The sequence below is a fragment of the Rosa rugosa genome, chromosome 2 (assembly GCF_958449725.1).
Source record: "Rosa rugosa chromosome 2, drRosRugo1.1, whole genome shotgun sequence".
Taxonomy (NCBI): domain Eukaryota; kingdom Viridiplantae; phylum Streptophyta; class Magnoliopsida; order Rosales; family Rosaceae; genus Rosa; species Rosa rugosa.
The window spans coordinates 59,280,809-59,305,651 of NC_084821.1; the positions used below are offsets into that span (position 1 = coordinate 59,280,809).

Sequence of the window (24,843 nt, forward strand, 5' to 3'; positions counted from 1 at the left end):
ATCGACTCGTAAGTTTCGTGTGATTTTTTTTTCTTTTTCTTCTGTTTATTGTGGCTAGAGCAAAAGTAGTCTTTGCCAAGTTCCGATTTTTAATTTGGAGTCAGCACAAACATGATTTGGTAAGAGTCAACATTTTATACATAGAGTATCTGTCCAACATTCAAGAGGCTCTCTTGAGGAACGAAGAACAATACACTGTTTCCCCTGCATATCTTCCTAAGAAATGAATACAGATAATCTATAACTATCCGCTTCACAAAATTAGAATCCCTCCTAGCTCTTACTATGGTGTTTCCCATCATGTGAACTACCCCTGCATCTTTACAGTTGTGCAAGAATTCTATCTCATTCATCTCAATCTCGGCATTGATGCTTGTCCGGTGTGACATCGTCAATGCACGACTTGCATTCAATGACACATCCTCCGCCGTTATTGTCATTGTCTCCACGGATGAAATTGTGAGGTCTGCATTGGAGAAAGGTATACTAACGTTGTTGTCAAACGGGATTTCTCTTGATTCGAAAGCTTGCTGGTCAAGTATACTAGACACATCATCAGTATCAGAAGACGCTTCCATTAGGGACTCAAGCCGGATAAACATGAAAAGGCTGTCAAAGAGCTTTTCCTCAAAATCATCATCTTTCCTGTGGTCATCTTTGTAGCCATATCTCACAAAACAACGGAACATGTGGAAATTATTAGGTCCGATCCGCTTTACAAAGAACCGCTCTTCCTCAGGGACTGTGCAGACAGGGAGGTACTTCACGCAGACAAATATGACAACTGAATGGATGGCAGGCAGGTTGGTTATAAAGTGAGAGAAGATGCGGGGTACTCCACTAGCAAGCTCAGAATACACTAGTACTATGCCAGGTACGCGAACCAGTCCTAAACTCGGACCAAGTCCAATAATCCAAGCCATTGACACCTTACTATGCATTTCAATGTCATATCGCCTTACAGTACCGTAATTCCAAACATACATCACGATAAAGAAAGCTGTTGCAATCACAAGAGGCGCCCAACCACCTTCATCAACCTTAAGGAGTACAGCAGATAGGTAAGGGCCCTCCACCAGTAATGATAAGCTGGTGAAGAGGAGGACAAAAATCCAATGTACGCGCCACACTAATATCATCACCAAAGTCATAAGAAAAGTGGTGACCAACATGACTATAACAACTGCCGTCCCTGTTGCAACATGTAATATCTGTTAGTTTGATTTAATCTTCATTCCACCCAGGAATCTTCAAATGATCTATGTCAAGCAACTGTCAAAACAAAGAAGTTTGACAAGAACTCTACCAGGTACACAGATGCTCTACATTAATTAAAAACCTACTGAGGCAGAACAGTAGTAACTCAAAACAGATGGAAAACAAATAAATTGGCAGAAAAAGGAAGAAACTAAGAACGATTATGTATAAATCCACCTCATCATCAAGGACTATTGATTGATATCAGTCTGGGAATTCAGCCCCCAGTATATGTGCAAAAGAAACAGCTATTTAAATTGATAAATAAAGTAGCTATATAGGTTTAAATGTATAAATACTTGATAAAGTTTGAACATACAAAAGAAGGCAAAGGATGAAAGTGCAACTCATTGAAAAGGTTATAATTTAAGCTATCAATGGTATATGTTTTTGAGTTTTTATTGGGGGATTCCTCAAGATGAGAACATGGTATGATAGGAGGAGGAAAATTCTTTTATCACCAATGCTATACATATTAAGAAAACTTCAGTAGAAGCTTATTATCAAAATATACAAACCATGCAAGATCACTTTCCAAGTCAGTTGTACACACTGATATGGCCTTTCATAAAACTTTCTGTACCCAAAAAAATTTCTGAATATTTATGGCACTAGCTGTGCACGCATGCATGCAGAGAAGATACACCTGGCATCATGTTAGATATGTTTGGCCATAATATTGGGCCCTCAAGATGTATAAAGGTTGGTCCATAGTGCTTGGACAGTCTCTGGAAAGTAAATTAAATGCTGAAGCAGCTGAAGGAATCACAATACTCTCCTATGAGACATGGTATAGCAATTTCAAAGAAGACAGATTGAATACGATTCATAACATTCAAAGGAAGATAAACTTACCAGCAGCATTTCCAATCTGGGTTTTTTGGTTAAATCCAGCTGTCACAGAAATGCAGAGGATCATAAGAATCCAATTAACATCTGGAATATATATCTGGTGGCGGTGCCTTGAAGTATATATAACTTTGACTCTTGGGAAGCAGCCAAGTGAAAGGGCCTGCTTAATTAGTGAAAAAGTTGCTGTTATGGTGGACTGACTTGCAACTATAGCAGCTGCAATTGCAATGCCATACACAGGCCAATATATAGTGTCTGCAAATATTATCAATTGGCATCTGTCAGTAACAAATTATAATGAATATGCCCCACGCCACTGTGAAAATGTATTTAAAATTTAAGGAGTTTCTTGAGCAACAGACTTTTCATCGCATGAAATTCATCATGTATAATTTTCAAAGTTACTTTTAAATTCTACATGGTGTTAATATCTCATCCAACTATTACAAAAGTAACAGAATTGGCTCCTACACCCAAAATCTGCAACACATTTTAGTTTTCTTTTAGTGTTTATGTTATATTTATACTTCATAGATGAAACAAACCTGGAACAGACTGATAAAAAGCACGGTCCATATTGTTGGAATTTTTCATGAGGTACGCAGCTTGACCACAGTATGCTAAAAGAAGGCAAGGAAATACAACTACCGTAAAAGCAATCTGTATGGACAGGACTGGGAAATGGTTTAGGTCAGCGAAAAGTGTTTCCGTGCCTGTAATGGTTCACAAACTGTAAAGTATTAAAAGACTAATGTCATCAACTTGCTTGCATTTTTGGAATAAACTAATATTTATCAAAACAAGGAGAAGGGATGCCATAAGAGCATAAGAGAACTTGTACCGTTTATACTAAGCATAATACCTCCTAGAGACTCCCACCCAGGTCGACCTCTCCTCTTAAAATATCGATACATATACACTGGTGAAAAGGCTTTTAAAATGCTACTATCATACTTCTTAATGTTGAAGATGCCAATTCCTCCAATTAAGAGAAGCCAAAGAAGTACTATTGGTGCAAACAGCCACCAAACTTTGCCTGTGCCATATTGTTGCATGATAAACAAAAGTACCAGTATGGCAACAGCAAAGAGCACGACCATTTCTATATAACAAAAGTGCACGTAAAGTTAGATTTGGAGAAAGGCATAGATTGAGTCGCAAACATGACTATGAAATTGAAAATATGTACCCTTACTAATCCCCTTGTGATGCACATTCATCCCACCAACAGCTGAAAGAACTGCAAAGATAGTATGGTTAAGCAATATAACCGCATCCACATTACTGAAACATTGATCATTATAGTAACAAAAGCTTCATTCAAGAGGAGATGTAAGATTCTTTTGAAAGGGGCTCGCTTAATTGGCATATACGGATCATGATAGAAGTAACAAAAGATTCAGTGATGAAAAAAAATAGTCAGCTACTTAAAAACCTTGTTAACAGTATAATAGTTTTTGACGTTTTTCAATCTTTCATCTTGGCATCAGACCAATTTAACCAAGTGTAATTCTTCTAGAATCAGGCCCTCTATATATCAATTATATTAGTTCAAATTCTACCATATGTTTGAACTCAGAAACCAGAATCAAGCCCTTAACTGGAGGCTTCAACAAGATTAGAATGGTGGTAATCTAATGTCCAGATAAATTGTTTAAAACTAGTTTTTTTTTTTTTTTTTCAAAATAAAAAATAAAAACACAAGTAGATCAATAGAAAGAGAGAAGCTACAAGAATGAGGGATAATTTCCATTGCAAGAAGCTCCCTAACCAAGGCTTCCAGTCTGACATTTGAAATAACCCAATAGAACATTAAACCTTGCATGGCTGCTGTTTTAAACCAAATACCTATATAACCCTCTTTTATATATGGCAATTATGTATTTGATTATATATGTACAACTTGCTTGATCTCCAACAGTGGAAGTGCACTGTTATTCTACAAGATGCAGAAATCTGTTCTCATTAACACGCTAAGCTCTAACAGCTTATACCATCACTTTTCTAATTTCATTTTACCACTCGCACCATCTCTTCTACTTTTTTGTTCTAACCTACTCACATACCATTAATTGAAAGGATCTGTGATTTTAAGCAGATTATTCGTGACAACCTAGGATAGACAAAAGAATGATACTATAACATGAAGATTTATACCTGATATGGCTGGAGTCAAAATCCCATCCCCAATCACCATGCAAGAGCCGATCAGCACAAGGATAAGAAGCATGTTCTGCAAGAATTCATGTTTCTCCAACCCTCTCTTGATTCTTGCTGCAAATGATTTCTCACCAAATGTAGAACGACTAAATGTTGTTACCTCCTCATCAGTTACGTCTTGGTTAGGAACACTCTTTATTTTTGCATGTCGACAAAGTAATGAATAAAGAGCAAATGTTCCGCCTGGAAACATGAGGAGGATAAGTTTACAAAAACTAGGTGTCTCACCAGAATCCCATAAGAAGTTTGCCTCATTGAGAGGGTAGATAGCACACTTTGCATTTTATATGGAACTCTTCTTACACCAAGATTTACTTTTTGTACACCTATAATTTCAAATAGTAATTTCCCTTCTCTAACTGCTTCTATGCTGTCATAGAGTAAACTATTAGTGGAATGGCGGTTAGATTATAAGGGGAAAAGATGTTGAAATGGATCAAACATGAGAAGACGACCCTCCACATTTTGAAAGAAACAATGAACGTCATTCCTTTCAAAATATTTATCTGACCTACTTTACAATCTCGCAAAAATTCTTATCAGCATTCATTCACTCTGTTTTGGTGCATCTGCATAAAATGATGCACATAAATGACTACAGACCATTGTCCCGTAAACGGTGCCTATAAAAAATCAAAATCAAAGCTTAGCTTCTCAAAGAAACTGGAAGTTAATATAAACTGTTAAGTATGCAACACCTGATGGCCTATATTGTCTTACTCCCCATTTGTAAATTAATTATCTAACCACAACATTCAAGGTAATGAGAGCTTTAAACATTGATTATATAGAACTACAATAAGTAACTTCAATGGGTTGAGAACTTGAGATGAGTTACCTTGACCATTGTCATTTGCTCTACAGACAATAAAGACATACTTCAGAAGTGGAACGAAAGTAAGAGACCATATAATCACAGATAAAGCTCCAATAACATCCTCTTTGTCATCAACCCCATCAGGAAATATATTATAGAATACATATAAAGGAGATGTGCCCAAGTCTCCATAGACCACACCAAGGCTTTGAAATGCAAGTTGCAGAAGCATCATTGATGAACAGTTCTGGTAAGAAACATAAAAATTAAAAAAGCCAATGATCACCAATCAAGACCAAGATTCGTTCTTTTGCACATATTCAATTACTCTTTACAAAAACATGAAGTGGGTACCAAACAAAATATGATTTGTAACATTTTAGAGTAAACTACCTTGTGAATGTTCGTTTCTTTGACCTTCTTGGCCTCCACATCAATGGGCTGATCAAGTTGCTGGTCCAAAACCCAGACACCACCTTTTTTATCAGGGTCTTCCTGTGCAGCCATTATTTTGCAGCTCAGCTAATTCTTCTTCTTCTTCTTCTTCCCTTTACAAATTCATCTCCAAAATTTGTTTTTTGTTTTTTGTTTTTTTTTTTTTTTGGGCCTTGTTCTGAGACCCCAGAATTTGCTTTGTGTATGCGAGTGAGTTGGGGCAAGTGTTTGTGGATGGAGTTGTGTTAGTCTCATTGTTTTTCGGGAGGGCAATAGAGGAGTTGATGATGGTCTTTGGGTATATTGTGAAGCTTACACCTCTCTTTCTATTCTGGGTGTCCTACTCTTCCGCCTTTTGCAGCTCTTTCCTTCTGTAATTCCTTTTTTTCTTTTTTGGTATAATGCAAGCTGTTGTTCTCTCTAATGCAAACCACATCATTCATATACGTGGTGGTGTGTTCTATGACCTGATCCCGCCACCACATTTCCTGCAATGCGCATATATATAGTTGTTTGAAATGGACGGACAACAAAATATATAGGATATGAAGTTAACGGATTTGGACAGGCTATTACATGACACGAACATTGATATATATTGTTAGAATTGTATTTCCTTGATTTGTACATTAAAAAGTTTACAATATATAGGAGAAGCAGCATCTATTTTGCAATGCTGTAATAACTCTATTTAAAACAATATCAAAACTGATCCTAGATTGATGCACTGCAATATAGGCTATAGCTGTCTATATTTATAACAATATCAAAACTGATCCTAGATTGATGCACAGCATTATAGGCATATCAATAGGTAGTGATTGAGGAAGATTGATTATCTTTAACATCCCCCCTCAAACTTGACAGGCCTGGACGGACAAGTTTGCTGCTGAAAAGAAGATGACGGGGCTTGGGAAGCGGCTTTGTGAGTAAGTCAGCTGGCTGGTCTTTGGAAGGAATGAAGCAAACTCTGTGACTTCCACGAGCAACCTTTTCACGCACATAGTGGTAGTCAAGCTCAATGTGCTTGGTGCGGGCATGGAACACCGGATTGGAAGCCATATATGTGGTGCTTAGATTATCACAATGCAGTGAAATGGGAAAATGAATATTGGCACCAAGCTCAGACAATAAATAACCCAACCATGTGGTTTCAGCACTAGCATGAGCAAGAGCTCTATATTCAGACTCAGCACTTGAACGAGCTACTGTAGGCTGCTTTTTAGAACACCAAGAGATGAGATTGGAACCAAGATAAACAAGATAGCCAGACGTAGACCGCCGAGACTCTGGACAACCAGCCCAATCAGCATCAGAGTAAGCTGAAAGATGGACTGGTTGCTGTTGAGGAGTGAACAGCAACCCATGACCAAGAGACCCTTTGACGTAACGAAGAATACGTTTGACAGCGACGAGTTGGTGAACACGAGGCTGACTCATAAATTGGGAGACCAGGTTAACAGCAAAAGCTATGTCAGGGCGGGTGATTGTGAGATACTGCAAGGACCCAACAAGCTCACGATACAGTGTAGGATTTTCTAAGACAGCCCCAGTAGTAGAGTGAAGATCAGACTTTGCGGACATAGGTGTACTAACAGGCTTGCTAAGCAAAAGGTCATGTTTAGAGAGAAGATCATGAGCATACTTAATCTGATTAATATGCAGCCCATGAGAGTGTTTAGTAACCTGTAATCCCAAAAAATAATGCAAAGGACCGAGATCCTTAATGTCAAAACCACGGCCAAGTGTATCAATGAAAGATTGAAGCAGATGATCATCGCTACCCGTAACTATAATGTCATCTACATAGAGGAGAAAATATATCTGATGCAGGCCATGACGATAGATAAACAAAGAGGAATCGGCAAGACTCTGAGAAAACCCAACAGAAAGAAGAAAGGTGCTCATGCGCTGGAACCAAGCACGAGGTGCTTGTTTCAAGCCATAAAGGGCTTTGTTCAGTTTGCAGACATGACGAGGACGAGATTTATCAACAAAACCAGGGGGCTGAACCATATACACATCCTCGTCAAGAAAACCATGAAGAAAAGCATTTTTAACATCTAATTGCCGAAGCGACCAACCACGAGACACAGCAATGGTAATGACTGTACGAATAGTTGCAGGCTTAATGACGGGACTAAAAGTTTCAGCATAATCAATACCGTGTTGTTGATGGAAGCCCTTGGCGACAAGACGAGCTTTGTACCGCTCAACTGAGCCGTCAGACTTTCGCTTGACTCGAAAAACCCATTTGCAACCCACTGTATTCTGGGAAGAAGAAGCGGGCACTAGAGTCCACGTGTTGTTCTTCAACAAGGCATTTATCTCCTCAGTCATGGCAGCACGCCATTCAGGTTTCTGAGAGGCCTGAGAGTAGCAAGTAGGTTCAACAATATCAACCAAGTGAAGGAGAGCACGAGGAATCGGGTACCGTACTGTACCATCTGTCAGGGCTCGGGGTTTGACAATACCATCCCGAAGTCTAGTAACCATTTGATGTGACGACGCGGGGGCCGGTGGAGGGGCCGGGACCGGGGGAGGATCTGTGACTGATGGAGGATCCGTGACCGGTGAAGGAGTGACCGGAGGAGATTGGGCTGGGTTTGCTGGTGGCGAAGCAGGGAGAGGAGACGAGGGTGCAGGAGACAGTGGCGAAGGGGGAGGAGAGATCGACCCAGCGTCCGGGGACCCGGCAGTCGGAGAGGGAGGGGAGATCGGCACAGTCGCGGGGCGACGGCGGGAGTACTGGAGGAGGGGAACACGGGCGGGCGGTGGTGAGGCCGGAGGCGTGACTGCGGCGGCACCGGTGGTGACTGGCAAGTCGTCGGTGGTGGATGGAGATTCCCGAGCGGAAGGGATGGGGCGCTGTAGTATTGGTTGTGAGGAAGGAGAGCTACTGAACGACGGTGGAACTGATGGGAGAGTAAGAGGATGGGCTGCGCAGGTGTCTGTTGGAAAAGTCAATGAGCTGGGGAGGTGAGCCTTCGTAGGTGCGGAAGTAGATAATGAGACCAAATCAAGTGGACCAGGTGGAACATAAGATTGTACCTGCAAATCTTTGAAAGGAAAACTGTTTTCGTTAAATAAAACATGACGTGACACATAGACTCGACCGGTTTGTGGATTGAGACACCGATAGCCTTTATGATTCGGACTGTAACCAAGGAAGACACATTCTATACTACGACTTGATAACTTGTTTGAGACATACGGACCAAGGTAAGGGAAACAGGAACACCCAAAAACACGAAGAGAAGAATAGGATGGAGGGCTATCATAGAGACGAGTATGAGGTGTTGACCAATTTAAGACCGGTGTAGGAAGGAGATTGATAAGATAGATTGAGGTGAGGACAGCCTCTACCCAAAGATTTTGAGGAACCCCTGATGTGAGTAGAAGAGTGCGGGTCATTGTGGCTATATGTTGATGTTTGCGCTCAGCAAGGCCATTTTGTTGAGGCGTATGAGGACAGGAAAAACGTTGCTGAATGCCGAGAGATTGGCAATAATGAGAAAATGCATTATTTACGTATTCCGTGCCATTATCACTTTGTAAAAATTTGATGGAACTGTGGAAGTGATTTTGTATCATGACAACCAAGGACTGAAAGTGAGTTAAAACCTCATTTTTACGGCGCATAGGATAGACCCAAGTAAAACGAGAATATTCATCCGTAAATAGGACATAGTATCGAAAGCCACTAACTGACAATGTGGGAGACATCCACACATCACTATGAATTATATGGAAAAGAGAGGTAGCAGGATCATTATTTAAAAAGAAAGGTAATTGACGCGATTTACTCAGCGCACAATTATTACAGAATTCTTTAGAAGAAACAGTAGAACCAATAGTTGATCCTAATCTAGCCAAGACCGAAGAAGAAGGGTGACCCAACCGATTATGCCAAAGGGAGGAGTGAACGGTAGCAAGAGCTTGAGGAATGGTGGGAACAGATGAAAGAAGAAGGGGGTAGAGGCCATCTTTACAGGGGCCCTGAAACAATAGACAACCAGTGCGTAAGCAACGAATTTGATAAAAGTCAGGAGCAAAAAGAAAATAGACAAGATTATCTTTAGTGAAACGGGCGACGGACAATAAATTTTTACGAATTGAGGGAATCCGTAAGACATTTTGAAGGAAGAATTTAGAATTGCCCAAGAGAAAAGGAAGGGTACCAGAATGGGAAACCGGCATTGAATCACCGTTACCCATATACACATTGTGTGGACCACCATAAGGCTGCGAATTTTGGAGAGGCATGGCTGTCATGTGATGGGTAGCACCAGTATCGGGATACCAATTTGGTTCACCAAGAAAGTGCGCACCCGCAAATGGAGGAGCAGTGGAAGGGCCGGAAAAACGATGCGGACACTGATTCAAGGCATGCTGATTAGTGTTGCAATTAAAACACCATTGAGGGCCCGGGCCAAGAAGCCCATTGGACCATGGGCGAGCTGACCATGGAGAGGAATTTGGATGTTGTTGAAACGCATTATTGTGGAACTGGGAACGGGCACCACCACCACCACGGCGGTAGCGCTGGTTGTTGCGCCCGCCATATGAGGGGCGGCGGCCGTCGCGGCGAGGAGGAGGGCCACGGGGTGGTGCAGCAGTGTCATGGGGTGCAGCGGAGTTCGACCCATGGTGAAACAAGGCTGAGGCAGGAGTAGAATCCGGAGATCGGGTTTGCTGAGCCTCAAAAGCGAGGATCCGGGCTCGGAGTTCAGAGAAATCTGGAAGAGAGGATGATTGAGCAAGGGCAGTACGAAGCATGAGGTAATCTGGTCCAAGTCCATGAAGTGTGGCCACAACTAGATCAGAATCAGGGACAGGTTGATTAATAGAGGCGAGGGAATCAGCAATTGATTTGGCTTGTTGGAGGTAGGCATCAACAGATTGAGAACCCTTTTGAAGATCAAAGAGTTGGAGTTTGAGGCTTGTGGCACTGGCAACAGATTTTTGAGAGAAATGGCGAGCGAGGCAGTCCCATATCCCTTTAGATGTATCGAAGCCAATGGTGAGGCGGGCCACATTTTCAGAAAGGGAAGTGGTGAGGATGCTGACAATTTGCTGATCGGTAGTGAACCAGGTGTCTAGCTCAGGATTGGGAATAATTGCAGCAGATTTGCCATCACTAGCAGGTTGTGTTATGGTGGCAGAAGGTTCAGGGATAGACCCATCTATATAGCCCCAGAGTTTCGCACCATGAAGATATGGTTTCAGCTGACGAAGCCATACAAGATAATTTGTTTCGGAAAGTTTGGTGAACTGAGCAGTGTTTTGGGAGGGAGGGTTGGATGAGGAAGAGGCCATGAAGACAGGTAGGGTGAGAGGGGAAGGAGGATAGACACAGGAAAAACAAAGGAGGTAAGTTGGACACCTTAGACTACTGATACCATGTTAGAATTGTATTTCCTTGATTTGTACATTAAAAAGTTTACAATATATAGGAGAAGCAGCATCTATTTTGCAATGCTGTAATAACTCTATTTAAAACAATATCAAAACTGATCCTAGATTGATGCACTGCAATATAGGCTATAGCTGTCTATATTTATAACAATATCAAAACTGATCCTAGATTGATGCACAGCATTATAGGCATATCAATAGGTAGTGATTGAGGAAGATTGATTATCTTTAACATATATATATATATATATATTATTATCCGGCAGACGGATTGGTGTCAACTGTCAAGCATGCATTGATAGTTACCAGTATCACATGGCTCCTCTCACTTCACCGAGTACGGCAGAGTTTGTGTTTTTCCACCGCTCTAGATGGGAGTCATGGGACATACATCTGGACAGAATTGGGGTGGCTTCCAAGTTCCACCAAAAGCCAAGCATGGTGTTAGTGATGCAATTATCGGTAATCATGAGAGACTTTTCGCAAGGTAATTTGATATTTCTATTTTCCCTCTGAGGGCAAGTTCACCCGTTGGGTCACCAGGTCACCTACTATTCACTACTTTTTAGTGTTAATTTCGTGCCCTGAGTCACGAGCACAGTGTATTTCGTGCCCTGAGTCACCCGGTACAGTGTTTTGAGTCACCATGGTGACCTGCACAGTGTATTTCGTATCCTAGGTCACGAGCACAGTGTATTTCGTGACTCAGAGAATGAAAATATACATTAAAAAGCAGTGAATAGTAGGTGACCCGGTGACCCAACGGGTGAACTTGCTCTAATGGTAGAGTTTGATCATCTTAACTCTTGAGATTGAGGTTGTTTTATTTGTGAATATCGAGGACTCTTTTACCATCTTGACTCTGCGTCTCTCTCCTTCCCTGCCTTTTCTAACGAGCACACGATTAAAGAAACTATGGATATATATCCATACAGAAAGATGAGTAAACTGCAGAAAACAAACTCTTATATATAAGCTTCTCTCATCTTTTTATAGTACTATTCTTCTGCCAAGTCACATGGAATCACTATAATTGGTTCTATGCATCTCGTGAATTTGTGATTTTTGGGTTCTTGTTTTCAGAAGTAGTGATTTGTTTTTCTTAGGAGGCGAGGTCGTCTTTACTTGTTTAAGGTTGCTTAAATACTATTGTCTCTTAGACTTGAATGAGTTTCATTTGCTTAGTTAAGGTTTTTCCAAATTTTTTGGTTGAAATTCTTGTTTTTTCTTTTTGAAGGGAATGTGGATTTCATTGACGCATGCTAAGATGGCCATTACATATCCTTCTGCTGCCTTTAACTAGACAAAACAAGAAGTTGTAGCAAAACTACTACAATACATAGAAATAGACCACCTATATTCGAACTAACCGCTCACTAATTTAAAGTGAGCCTATAAACTATGGATAAAATGGAGACATAGAATATAGACCCCTACCACATAGGGTTGTTAGGTTCCAAATACAAGGGAACTTAGTGTAATTAGACAAAAAAGGTAAAAATATAGGATTGGGCCAAGGGCCTAAACCCTAGCCCAAATAGCAATGCACTAGGGCAAAACCCTAGCCCAACAGTTCGCGGCCCAACAGGGGTAGTCCACCAAGGAAGCTTGCTCCAAGCCCAGCAGCCTGATTCGGGCCCAATCCACCATCTTCTTCCATTCCCTCGTCGTCCGTCACCTTCCGACAGTGTTCCAGCTGATCCATACCGCCGACTCCCGTAGACGCGATCCACGCCGCTGACCATCGTCTTCCCGAGCCCCACCGTCGATCTGCATCATCATGGAACAACCCCGTCCTCGTTCTGGGTTCTCACAGCCCCACACCACCGTCGATTGAAACTCCAGGCGGCGCCGGCGATCCAAGAGACCCATCGCAAGGACCAGTTACCGCCGGTAACAGCACGATCTGATCCTCCATCACGAGTCCAGCAGGATCGAAACTGACCGAACCGGGATCACGACCCCTCCGACAAAAACCCATGGGTGTTAGATATTCTTGTTTAAGTGTATGTAAACTGTAGCTTTTGGCTATTGATTTTTAATGATATCAATTTAATTATAAAAAATAACAATAATAAAGCTTTGTCTACAAAACCATATTTGTCTACAAAAAAAGGATAATGATAATTAAGGTCATCTATACTGACGGGGCTCGAACCCACAACTTCCTTCCGCCTTGACAACATGTGATATGTTAGATTAGGTCACACAAAATATTTTATGTTAAATCACTCCATCTCCTAATAGCATACCTTAAAAAGACTAAAAATTACAACTCATGACATCCTCTCTCTCTCTCTCTCGTCACTGGCCTTCTATCCCCATCTCTATCGTCCTCAGACTACGAGTTTCATCAACAGAATTCCAAAGAAGTTGAGACGTCTTCGACCTCCACACTTTACAAAACAATAGTTCAGGGAGCTGCATTAGCTTAGGACTCCGGCGAGAGGTGGAGGAGCTCCATGGCTTGGGTTAGTGGAAGTTCCAGAAGTGCCGTGAAAGAGTTGGCGTTCTCTGGTGGCAACGTCATGAGCCGCTGGATTTTTTCGCGGAATTGGAAGATCTCAACTCTGGCTTCTTCATGTTCGGGTTTGGGTACAGTGGTGATTCAGATATTGTTCCATTGGTTGGTTTCATGAGTTGTAGCAATTGAGAAGGTTTAGAGATTACATTGAAGCATGAAGTATCTCTTTCAGTACCTTTATCGATCTAACACCTACTAATCTAGTTGAGATACACACATTGGTGAAGGTTTTGGGTTGATATTGATTTACATAAGTGGATTAAAGCCCAGTTTAGGATTGCTGTGCTGTGAGAAGAAGTACTTCTTATGTTGTTGTGAGAGGAAACACTTCTGATATTGCTTTGAGAAGAAGCAACTGAGGTGTTTGGTAAACTGTTTTTAAAAGTGCTCTGAAAAAGAAAAGCAATTTTTGAGTGTTTGGTAAGTCGTAAGTAAAAAGTGCTTTGATTGGGTAAAATGGACATAAGTACTCAATTCAGTACTAGAATTGCTCCTTCTTTCTCCTTAAGGTGGACATGGGAACATGAAGTTATCATATAATTTTGTAAGCCTCAGTGGAGAGATGGATATGTGATCTCACAACAGCTGCCTGTTCTGCTCCTTCATCTGCTGTCATCTTTTACTCTTGATGAGTCACCTTCGTTTGCACTTCCTTGTCTTTGATCCAAGTGCTTAATTCGGTCCGCGAACAAGGCTTTCAAGCTATCCCCGAGCTCCATGCGATTCGACGGCATGGAGAAATTGGCGTCAAGCTTGGGCATGAATTTGTGAACCTGGTCGAGCCGCGACTCTCAGAGCCAGACAAGAGCTTCGAGCGCATTCAACCATTGCGTGTAGAATAGCGACGCGACTATGCAGTTCGAGGGACTGAACTGGAAACTCTCTAGCTTCGCCCCGCACAGGTTGAATATACCCGTGAATTTGGTTTAAGGGTAAAAGTGGAATCAAATGGCTCTTGACTATTTACCCAATTTGGGCCCAACAAATACCCACTTACTCCACTAAAAGATTTGTGTACTCACTTATCCAATTTAAAGATAAAAAGACAAGTTTGCCCTTCAAATAATTAAAAAGTCATTGGAGATTTCACCGGACTCTGGTCACGGGCAGCCAGACTCCTGTCCCCTATCCCCGGTTGGAGGTTCCCAAAGAGGTCACTTGAGACTTTTATTACCCCTAATAAAATCCAATAAATTTTTACTAGGGGCAATAAAAAAATTATTGGGTATTATTTGGGGGGGGGGGGGGGACGCCAGACTCCGGTCACCGATACAGAGGTTCCCAAAGTGATCACCGGAGACTTTTATTACCCCCCAATAAAACCCAATAATTTTTTATTGGTGGGCAATAAAATAGGATGCCGAAGTCCAATCACAGGTCGCAGACTCCAATGACCGATCACTGGTCGTCGAAGATCTAATAGGTCGTCGGAGACTTTTATTACCCCCTAATAAAAACCAATAAATTTTTATTGGAGAGCAATAATAATTTATTGGGGGGCAATAAAAGTTTATTAGGTATTATTGGGGGGGGGGGGGCAATAAAACTAGACACCGGATTTTGAACTTCGGTCACCGGTCCGAAAGTTGCCAGAGGTCACCAAAGACTTTTATTAACCCCCAATAAAACCCAATAAATTTTTATTGGGGGCCAATAAAGGTTATTGGGTATTATTGGGGGGTAATAAAACTAGACGCGGGACTCCGATCTCTGGTGACGGGATTCCGGCAGCCGATGACCGAAGTCCGGTGAAGTCTCTGATGACCTCTCTCTCTCTCTCTCTCTCTCTCTCTCTCTCTCTCTCTCTCTCTCTCTCTCTCTCTCTCTCTCTCTCTCTCTCTCTCTCTCTCTCTCTCTCTCTCTCTCTCTCTCTCTCTCTCTCTCTCTCTCTCTCTCTCTCTCTCTCTCTCTCTCAGTGACAAAAAGAGAAAGGGCAAAATTATCCCATAAATAAATAAATATGTGATTTATTGGGTAAATAGGCAATCTCATAAGATGCTTGGGTAAGTGGGATTAGTGTAGCTCAAATTTGGGTAAATTGACATTTATTTTTGTTGGCTTAGGGTTTTGAAGGAGATGGAGGGCAAATTCTCCAAAAATAATACCTGCGAGGAAGAGAATCTCAACGAAATCTGGAAGGAAGAGGTGGAAGCAGTCTTTGACTCTCATGGCCCTTCATGCAAACTGAAATGATCGACCGTCGATCAAACAGAATGTACTTGATCTCAACCGAGATATGACATGCTCTCCTTGTTCTCACATGTGGTCTCAGCACAGAATGGGATGAGTCAATACTCTCAGACAGTGTATACCATGAATAGGAAACCAGATGGTATGAGTGAGGAAGATTTTTCCGCAAGTACTATGATGATTTTATAGCCAAGTTTGAAAACGAGTTTGGACTTGCTGAAAAATGGTCATGCTTTGTTTCTTATCAATTAAGAAGCATCTGTTTTCGTTCTTGGCAATGTTCCTGTAAAGACCATTCTGATGTACGTCTTGTTCCTTGACATATATTTAAAGAACTGAACCGGATGAAGATTGGATAATGATCACATTAAGGGCACTCCTACTTGAAATAGGTATAGCAATGAAACGAGTACAAAACATTTTAGTATAGGCTTTATATGTGTTTATGGGGTTGGTCTCAATTTCATTCTTTGTCTAAGAACCAGTTCCGCACCCAGAACCCTTTCTTCTTCTTCTTCTTCTTCTTCTTCTTCTTCCTCTTGGTATGGAAGCTTGGATATAAATTTGGTTTGTACGAAATCACATATTTTGTTTCACTTTCTAGGCCGTGAACATTTGTACCTTGTTTCTACCTCTCTAGTTCAACCGAATAATCTTCTACAATGTGCCTGTTTTTGTTGGGAAGGTAAGGCAGTCATTAACACCGCTCTGTACTGAACTACTCAAATTCAGCCTCCAATTCCATCAGCGAATTATAAATCAAATGTTGATGCGCTACAGAAGTGCCAAGAGTAGTGTCAATGACGTGATCCGTAATAATGAGGGAGCTTAATTATGAGAAATCTGAGCTCTTTGCTCTTAAAACGGGATTGAGCTTGCTAGTCCCATTTTCAGTAGTGAATAAACAAGCATACGTACTCTTCATGCTCCGAAAGGGATTCTTATTTCGGAAATCAGGAGGCTTCTTGCACGAATTCATGTCACAAAAGTGTCCCATCAATCACATAACTGCAGTCTGGTTGCTCATATCATAGTAAAATTTATTGCTCTGGTGGATATTTCATTTTGTTAGCCAGAAGAATTTTTCTCACAAAATCCATCTGTAAGGTTCAGTTCTGTATTCATGTGAGCAGCTTGCAAGAAATAAATTGATTTCAGTAAAAAAAAAAAAAAAATGTTGACATATAGAATACCAGAATTTACATTCCGCCCGTCAAGGCTAGAGGTCAAAACATAGCCATCCAGGAGTACAAATCTCAACTTTTTGATTGTAATCCTAATATATGTGCTACTATCTTACAGATCCAACAAAATGGGGGAGGCATTTACAAGTTTGATACAGGTATGATCTCAGTTTTATTGATAATGATGGCACCAAAAAAATCATATAAAGAACTTACACGTAGAAAATTTGTCCAACATTCAAGAGACTCTCATGAGGGACATTGAAGATCACACTGTGCTCCCTGCATACTTTTCTAAGAAATGCATATATATAATCAACAGCAATCTTCTTGTAGAACCTGGAATCCCTCCTTGCTCTTACTACCGTATTACCAAGTATATGCACCACGCCGGCGTCTCTACAATTATTGATAAATTCTAGCTCATCCATCTCAGTCTGGTTGCTCATCTGAGAAGAGACAGTGTTGCTTGCATTCACCGGAGATCTAACAGGCACAATGGCATCCACTGTTGACATGGTAAGGTCCCCCAATGACGGAGAAGTGTTTCCATTATTGTTTAATAGGATTTCCCTTGACTTCTCGGTTTGCTGGCCATATATACTGTACTCATCTGAGTCTGAACACCCTTCCATCATGGCTTCCAGTCGGACAAACATGAAAAGATTATCAAACAGCTTTTTCTCAAAGTCATCATCTTTTCTGTGGAGGTCTTTGTAACCATATCTTGCAACACACCGGAACATGTGGAAATTCTTGGGGCCAATCCGCTTTACAAGGAATCTTTCTTCTTCTGGGACAGTATATACAGGAAGATACTTCACACAAACAAAGATAACAACAGAATGGATAGCAGGCAGGTTGGTGATGAAGTGGGAAAAGATATGGGGCACCCCACTTGCAAGCTCGGTATACACAAGTCCTACCCCAGGGACCCGAACCAGTCCTAAACTGGGGCCAAGTCCAAGAAGCCAGGCCATTGAAACCTTGCTGTGCATTTCAAACTCATAACGTTTCAACGAACCATAGTGCCATACATACATGATGAGAAGAAAGGCAGCTGCAATCACAAGAGGAACCCATCCCCCTTGATCAACCTTGAAGAGTACAGCAGAAAAGTAAGTGCACTCCACAACCAGTGACAAACCAGTGAATATCACGACAATAATCCAATGGCAGCGCCACACCAATATCATGATTAGAGTCATAAGCAAAGTGGTTGCCAGCATGACCACTACAACCGCCGTCCCTGTTATAACATAAGATATTATGCCATTGAGTGCAAGAGTAGTGAGAGTAAGAGTCAAAATCAGTTGATTTCACAGAAGACATTAAAGTGATAAAGGAACCTACACAGTTTTCTCTATTGGCTATGAAGTTGCTCATCACTTATGTGAAAGACTAGCTGGATGTTCATTCCCCAGAAACCAATCAATAAACTCCCAAACAAATAGTGAGCATTACATAAATAGTTTGAGAAAGGTAAACTAATAAAAACAGAACAATTTATAATGGTCTCCTACTCTCCTCTAAAAGTTTACCACCCCCGCCACTTCTTCCACCTCCTAATTTCCCTCTTATTCAATTCTTGATTATCTATAGAATTTTTCACATATTTTTGTTCTTTTAACTTCACAAAAGCATTGAATTTGCTTAAGCCTATTAGCACGAAGTAGGAAACATGACTTGCTTAAGTTTCATAAAATTTAGGAGATAATGAACTTACCATAAGCATTTCCAATTTGGCTTTGATTTTTGAATCCAGCAGTCACAGCAATGCAAAGAATCATAAGGATCCAATTAATATCTGGAATATATATTTGGCCAAGGAACTTCTTTGATGTATGTACAACTTTGACCCTAGGAAAACAGCCAAGTGCAAGAGCCTGCTTAATTATTGAAAAAGTTGCAGATATAGTTGCTTGACTTGCAACTATGGCAGCTAGAGTCGCAACAACGAAGACTGGCCAATATATCCTATCTGCAATATAAGAAGCTTTTAGCATCTTGAAAGGAAAATATGGTATTTTGCTATTACATAATGTTAGTCATTTGCCCTATTTTTCTTGGCTTATGAGTACAGAATCAATAGAAAATGGAACAGTGAAAAAACTTTAGAGAGCCCAAATTTGTAACTAGGCACTCATGTAGATGAATGATTTCTTGATTTTCATATAATATATTCTTCATTATATGACATAAGCATCCTTTTATATTAGAACATACCTGGAATAGAACGATAAAATGCTTGAGTCACAGTTTCATTGTTATCATGATGTACTACAAGAAAGGCAGCTTGACCAGAATAGGCTAAAAGAAGGCAAGGAAACACAACTGTGGTAAAAGCAATCTGTACAGCTGAAACTGGAAAATGGGCAAGGTCGGCAAAGAGTGCTTCTGTCCCTGTAGTATTTCATCATTTGTCACCAGAATCCAAAATAGATGATATTCTATGATTTTAATGAAACTTGAAGAGGGCTGGAAAGAAAAATTAGGATACAGAAATTTTACCTGTTATACTAAGCATAATACCTCCAAGGGAAGTCCAACCATCTCTCCCATTCCTTTTAAAATACCGATATATATACACAGGTGAAAAAGCTCTCAAAACACTACTGTCATATTTCCAGATGTTGAATATGCCAATACCTCCGATCAAGAGAAACCAAAGCAGCACAATGGGAGCAAAGAGCCAACCAACTTTATCTGTCCCATAATGCTGCACGCTGAACAAACCCACTAATATCACAACGGCTACAAGTATGACATAATCTGTACCAGAACATATAAAGTGTCAGTAAAAGACATAGTCAAGTAATAGTGAATGACAGCTCCAGAATGTTTAGTTCAAGTAACACGATGGTACCATTATTCATCTTAGGGCTGTTTACTTTGATCCCCCCAGCAGCTGATAGAACTGCAAGAGAAAGCATAGTTAATCATCTACAATGAAATTGAGAAAACTAAAACAACTTATGAAATATTGATGAGTGTCACTTTTGTAAAGTTGAGTAGTAAAAGATAATTCATGTTAAGCCTCCATGTTAGGGACTTAGGGTTGAGTTGATACAAGTTGAGAAAATCCAAGAGAGGTTGATCTCCCAACATGCATATAATAAAAGATATGAACAGAGAATCCATTGGAATCTCACTTTGCTGTCCACAAAAGAAAATGAATGATCAGGAGTTAGACATGAACCACATGGTCAATGAGCTCTAGCAAGTAGATTATGAGGCAAGAAGCAAAGTAAGAAGGGAAGTCCAAAACAATTGGCAAGCTCAAGACTGTCCTGAAAGCAAGAGTCGGGGCAAAGTTGCTTCATTGGGCACTATTTGACAGAACTGTACTCCTTTCCTTGGAGGAAGATTCAGTATTCTAAAACCCCCACTAAAGTGATTCCTTTGTTCAGATAGAAACTTTTGAAAAGAGTTTAGGTTGGGAGGAATTAGGAACCATTAGTTTTGTATGTGTACGCATGTAGAAAAGCAGTAAACTAATCATCTCGTCACATTGGTTACATCTGGCATGACATTGCCGTGTGGGATATGAGTAGTAAGCCTTTTCCCTATTGTATTAGGAGACCACAAGAGCTTACTTAGGCACTTGCTTCTTGGCATGGCCCCTTTGTTGGTAAGAGCAATCATGGAGTTTGGATAACTCCTTCTCTGCGTGGACGAAATCCTAGATCATTTAAAGTCAAGCACTTAATTTTGAGACTGTTAATCGTGTCAATAACTACACTCACCCCCATATCCCATGATCGTTTTCTAAATTTCCTTCATTTCATTAAATCTTTTCCCGTGTATACTTCTTATGTACCTGGGTTGTGCCACATTGAGCCTTTTGATTAAAACTAATAAATGCGTATCAGAGAAAAACAGGCAATAAGCAGATAGATCATCTGGTGTGACATTGCCATGTGGGATATGAGTAGTAAGCCTTTTCCTTATTGTTATTAGGAGATCACAAGAGCTTACACAGATTATGATCTATGCTTCCAGTGGGAAAGATTATGTACCTGATATAGCTGGTGTAAGAATCCCATCTCCAATAACCATACAAGTGCCAACAAGGACCAGAAGAAGAAGTGCATTCTTCCTTGATGCATGTCCCTCCAACCACTTCTTGGTTTTTGCAGCATACGATTGTTCATGAAAAGTAGAACGACTATATGTTGTTAGCTCTTCATCGGTCCGGTGCTGATTGGGAATAGTTTTTACTTTTGCATGCCGACAGAGCAATGAATAAAGAGCAAATGTTCCACCTGCACCACAGAAACCACAAGCTCTGTAAAACTTATGGTACCTCATGAGCAACAAAAGGTACCATACAACTCTTGGAGGCATGCAGTTTGAAAATTTTGGTTTCAAAATGGACACACAGTATGTTTAATCAACTTCAGGAAACGCACAAAAATTGGAAATTTGGTAAACACATCAGGGATGGTCTATTTGAAATCAAGAAGTATAAAAGCAATGCATAGCCAAATTTTGAGTTCCCATGACTGATATTAATAAATAAAATTTACATTATAACCCAAAGTTGTTAACCATGTGTACTTCTTTTATCACTACAGATAGACATAAATGTGAATCATCCAATCAAACGATAATCTTTCTGTGCTGAAGCAAATCTACATACAGAATTTGGTAAACTGTAACCATGAACATGTCCATCTATTGTATGATCCCACATAATTACCTGACATTTAATGAAGCAAGTCTACATACACAATTTGGTTTACCTTGCCCGCTGTCATTCGCCCGACAGACAACAAATACGTACTTGATGAGTGGGATAAGAGTAAGAGAGTATATAATCAATGAAAGAGCTCCAACCACATCCTCAGGATCTGCAATTCCATGAGGAAATGTATTGTAGAAAACATACAAGGGGGAAGTGCCTAAATCTCCAAAAACCACTCCAAGACTTTGGAATGCAAACCGAAGAAGCAATAGCGAGGAGAATTTCTGGAGAATTGAAAATTGCATCAGCAAAGGAAATCAAGAAAATATCAAGCAAGTTCTTAACCATATAGCCTACCAGTATTACAGTCACTAGTATTACACTTAAATTGTGTCCAACTAAAACCAAGAAATTCCCATATTCGCTTCCAACAACCTAAGTTATGCACACCACTTTTCACCAGGTTTAAGTCGTTGTATATAAGTCGAAAGCCTTTGCAATTGGGATTACATATCAGACTGAAGGTTTATGTTGATTGATCAAGGAGGAAATGTTGTTTTAAGTTGAATGAATTATATCTGTACTCCTGTAGACTGACATAAGTATAGACATACAAAGTCACACACAGAGAGAGAAAGAGAGAGTACTTTTTCCCTGTACATAGTTCTAAGCCTGCCAGCCTCCTCATCCATGGGTTGATCAAGCTTCTGATCCAAAACCCACATACTGCCTTTGTTGGTATCTCTGTCTTCACCAATCTCCCCTCCTAAATCCATTGGACTATTTCAAATGATTCTTCACTATGCAGATTTCCACAAAGCTATTCCTCTGATATCTCCTCCCACTCGTCAAATTGACATCCAGTAATATGAACACGTTTATAAGAACCAATATGAAATCACTTCAGAAATGACTGAATCCCAGATCCTCAGATTTTGACCTTCACTTGAAAACCATTCCCAACTGAACTATGAATTCAAACCCCTCAACACAACCTGAAAATCAAAGAAGAACAGAACAAATACTGGTGATTAGGCTCATATGTCCAAGTCAAGATCATCTTTTTAAAACAACAAAAGACAATTCAAAACAGTATCCAGAAATTGACATCAGTTGTAGGTGTACCCTTGCTGAGCTCAATAAATTGACACCCACCAAAAGCTGAAAGAACCAAAACCAAAGCTTCAACCTTGGTGACTCCCACCAAGACAAGCTGAAAATCAATCAAAGCTAAAAGATTCAAACTTCAACCAAGCCAACAAACCCATATTCAGAAATTTAACTAAAACACACCATCTTCAAAAAAAAAAAAAAAAAACAAATCCCATTAAAACACAGACCCAATTGAGTACAGAACACCTCACACAGATAATAAGTATTGAGAGTTGAAGACAAAGACCTCATAATTATTGCTTTCCCACTGCAATTCCCAAGTGGGGTCAACTCGGTCTTAGCCACAGATTCAATAAGCACCTCATGTACTTCTTCAGCAAACCCAAGTGGGGGGAGGCTTGAAACAGAATCTTTGAGACTTCTTATTCTTCTCTGCAGGTTTCAGAGGCGGTTTTTGGCTGTTTATAACAGTCAGAGACCCAAAAGTTTGAGCTAAATAACAGAAAAAGAAACACTGCGCCTTTTATCAGTTGCTTTAAGGACAAACTGTTTACGTACGAGAGAGAGAGAGAGAGAGAGAGAGAGAGAATAGGAGGTGGAGAAGAAGAAGAAGAACTCGTTCTGGTTTTCACTTTGTTTGGTCACTTCTTTCCTATAAATACTTTGATGAATAAGGTGAATCTGAAGCTGACGAAGTTGATTGGCATTAATCATTTGTCCTTTTATAGAAGGAAAATACCAAACAGAAGTAAATTAACGGTTATTAGTAGGTAGTAAGAACTAGGAATAATTACTGGTGAAAGGTCTTGTCAGTAAAATTCGATTCCATAAAGTTTTTAATGTTCAAGTAGTGGGCCAATAATGGTCCCACAGAACTGATTGGGTGTGTCGAATTTGGTGGAAGATCCACTACCGTATGTAACATGTGCCCTACTTTTTTCCATCCAGAAGAATTAAATGGGATCGTGATCGAGAACAAGACGAAGAAGAAAGGAGCCGCATTTAGGCAAACATGCATATTGCATAAGAATAAAGTTCTGTGTTTATCCTTTCCTCCTTGGTGAGGGACATCATTTTTAGTTTTGATCAAATTGAGGAATGGAGCATGGTTAATAAAGCTACTTTGTTGGAGCAATTTGAATAGATCATTTTCATGTACCAAGTTTTGGCCGCTGGTTTGGTGACTAAAACAACAACAAAAAAAACCTAACAATCTCGTTGTTTTCAGTCTCGGTAACTTTTCAGTATCACTTCCTCAAGGATCCTGCCATGCATCTGTCCCGGCATTATTGTCGTCGAGCACACTTCTCAGTGATGTTTATAAAGAGATTTGATAGTGTGAATAATGTATGATATCTTCAATTCATTCAGAATGGTTTACAACGTTTTATACAACAAGGATGCTAATTCTATTCATAATTATAGGACTAACTATAGTAATACAAATCTTTTAATTAACTTGTGATGATACAGAAGATCCCAATAACGAAGACTCCAAATCATATGGGATTCTTTTCCTCAATACTCCCCCTCAAGTTGGAGTGTATGTTAATTACACCCGGCCCAACTTGCTCAATAGTGCTGAAAATTGCTTCGAACCCAGCGGCTTGGTGAACAAGTCAGCTGGTTGTTCCTTTGTTCGAATATGCATGGTCTTGACTAGCCCCCTCTGTACTTTTTCCCGCACAACATGGCAATCTATCTCAATATGCTTTGTGTGTTCGTGGAAGACGAGATTTGATGCTATATGAATGGCAGCCTGATTATCACAGAACAATTTAACTGCATGTGCATGTTTAACATTTAAATCTCTTAATAAACTTCCAAGCCACGTAATCTCACAACACGTTGTTGCCAGTGTTCTAAAACTCGGCCGCCTAGGCGCTGGGCGGCGGCTCTCTGACTCGCCTAATGGGTAATCGGTGACTCTAGGCGTTCTGGATTTGGGCGGGGGCCTAGGCGGCTTGGGCGGAGGCCTAGGCGGCCTGGGCGGGCACTGAGGTAGCTAGGTGGAACAAGCTGGGCGGTTGGGCTAGGCGGAATTCACGGAGAAGTACGGCGGAAGTCGAGGAAAACACAGTGGACTAGTCGACGTGCATGTTGACCATGCTATTTTCGATGCTGGAGGCGCGAACAACGAACAACG

General features: G+C 40.5%; 2 protein-coding genes across 5 annotated transcripts; both read right to left on the minus strand.

The window, feature by feature from the left end:
* Nucleotides 1–115: 115 nt before the first annotated feature.
* Nucleotides 116–6,047, minus strand: LOC133728885 (potassium transporter 10-like). Of its 2 annotated transcripts, none has more exons than XM_062156321.1 (8): nucleotides 5,540–6,047; nucleotides 5,168–5,393; nucleotides 4,267–4,512; nucleotides 3,299–3,349; nucleotides 2,972–3,211; nucleotides 2,655–2,822; nucleotides 2,113–2,364; nucleotides 116–1,192 (listed from the first exon to the last, which is right to left on the minus strand). In XM_062156321.1, the coding sequence occupies exons 1-8, from the start codon at nucleotides 5,651–5,653 to the stop codon at nucleotides 135–137; spliced, it is 2,355 nt and encodes a 784-aa protein (XP_062012305.1). In that variant the 5' UTR covers nucleotides 5,654–6,047; the 3' UTR covers nucleotides 116–134. The 2 variants fall into 2 exon arrangements, with proteins under 2 accessions (XP_062012305.1, XP_062012304.1); XM_062156320.1 differs by having other exon boundaries at nucleotides 2,951–3,211; nucleotides 5,540–6,046.
* Nucleotides 6,048–16,896: 10,849 nt separating this feature from the next.
* Nucleotides 16,897–23,358, minus strand: LOC133728884 (potassium transporter 11). 3 transcript variants are annotated; one of them, XM_062156316.1, is made up of 10 exons: nucleotides 22,984–23,358; nucleotides 22,710–22,797; nucleotides 22,232–22,579; nucleotides 21,643–21,868; nucleotides 20,917–21,162; nucleotides 19,764–19,814; nucleotides 19,409–19,669; nucleotides 19,124–19,300; nucleotides 18,624–18,878; nucleotides 16,897–18,146 (listed from the first exon to the last, which is right to left on the minus strand). In XM_062156316.1, exons 3-10 carry the CDS (start codon nucleotides 22,358–22,360, stop codon nucleotides 17,110–17,112), a joined length of 2,382 nt encoding a protein of 793 aa, XP_062012300.1. In that variant the 5' UTR covers nucleotides 22,361–22,579; nucleotides 22,710–22,797; nucleotides 22,984–23,358; the 3' UTR covers nucleotides 16,897–17,109. The 3 variants fall into 3 exon arrangements, with proteins under 3 accessions (XP_062012300.1, XP_062012301.1, XP_062012302.1); XM_062156317.1 differs by lacking the exon at nucleotides 22,710–22,797; XM_062156318.1 differs by lacking the exons at nucleotides 22,232–22,579; nucleotides 22,710–22,797; nucleotides 22,984–23,358 and having other exon boundaries at nucleotides 21,600–21,737.
* Nucleotides 23,359–24,843: the final 1,485 nt, after the last annotated feature.

Bases quoted from the DNA above. Each gene is read 5' to 3' on its own strand.
- LOC133728884 (XM_062156317.1), bottom strand. From the start codon at position 22,360: ATGGATTTAGGAGGGGAGATTGGTGAAGACAGAGATACCAACAAAGGC. The intron at 21,869-22,231 runs GTACTCTCTCTT...TCAATTCTCCAG, and splicing joins GAACTATGTACAGGGAAAAA to AAATTCTCCTCGCTATTGCT. The intron at 19,815-20,916 runs GTACATAATCTT...TTTCTCTTGCAG, and splicing joins TCTTACACCAGCTATATCAG to TTCTATCAGCTGCTGGGGGG.
- LOC133728885 (XM_062156320.1), bottom strand. From the start codon at position 5,653: ATGGCTGCACAGGAAGACCCTGATAAAAAAGGTGGTGTCTGGGTTTTG. The intron at 3,212-3,298 runs GTACATATTTTC...TTTGTTATATAG, and splicing joins TCACAAGGGGATTAGTAAGG to AAATGGTCGTGCTCTTTGCT. The intron at 2,365-2,654 runs GTTTGTTTCATC...TAATATTTGCAG, and splicing joins TTTTTATCAGTCTGTTCCAG to ACACTATATATTGGCCTGTG.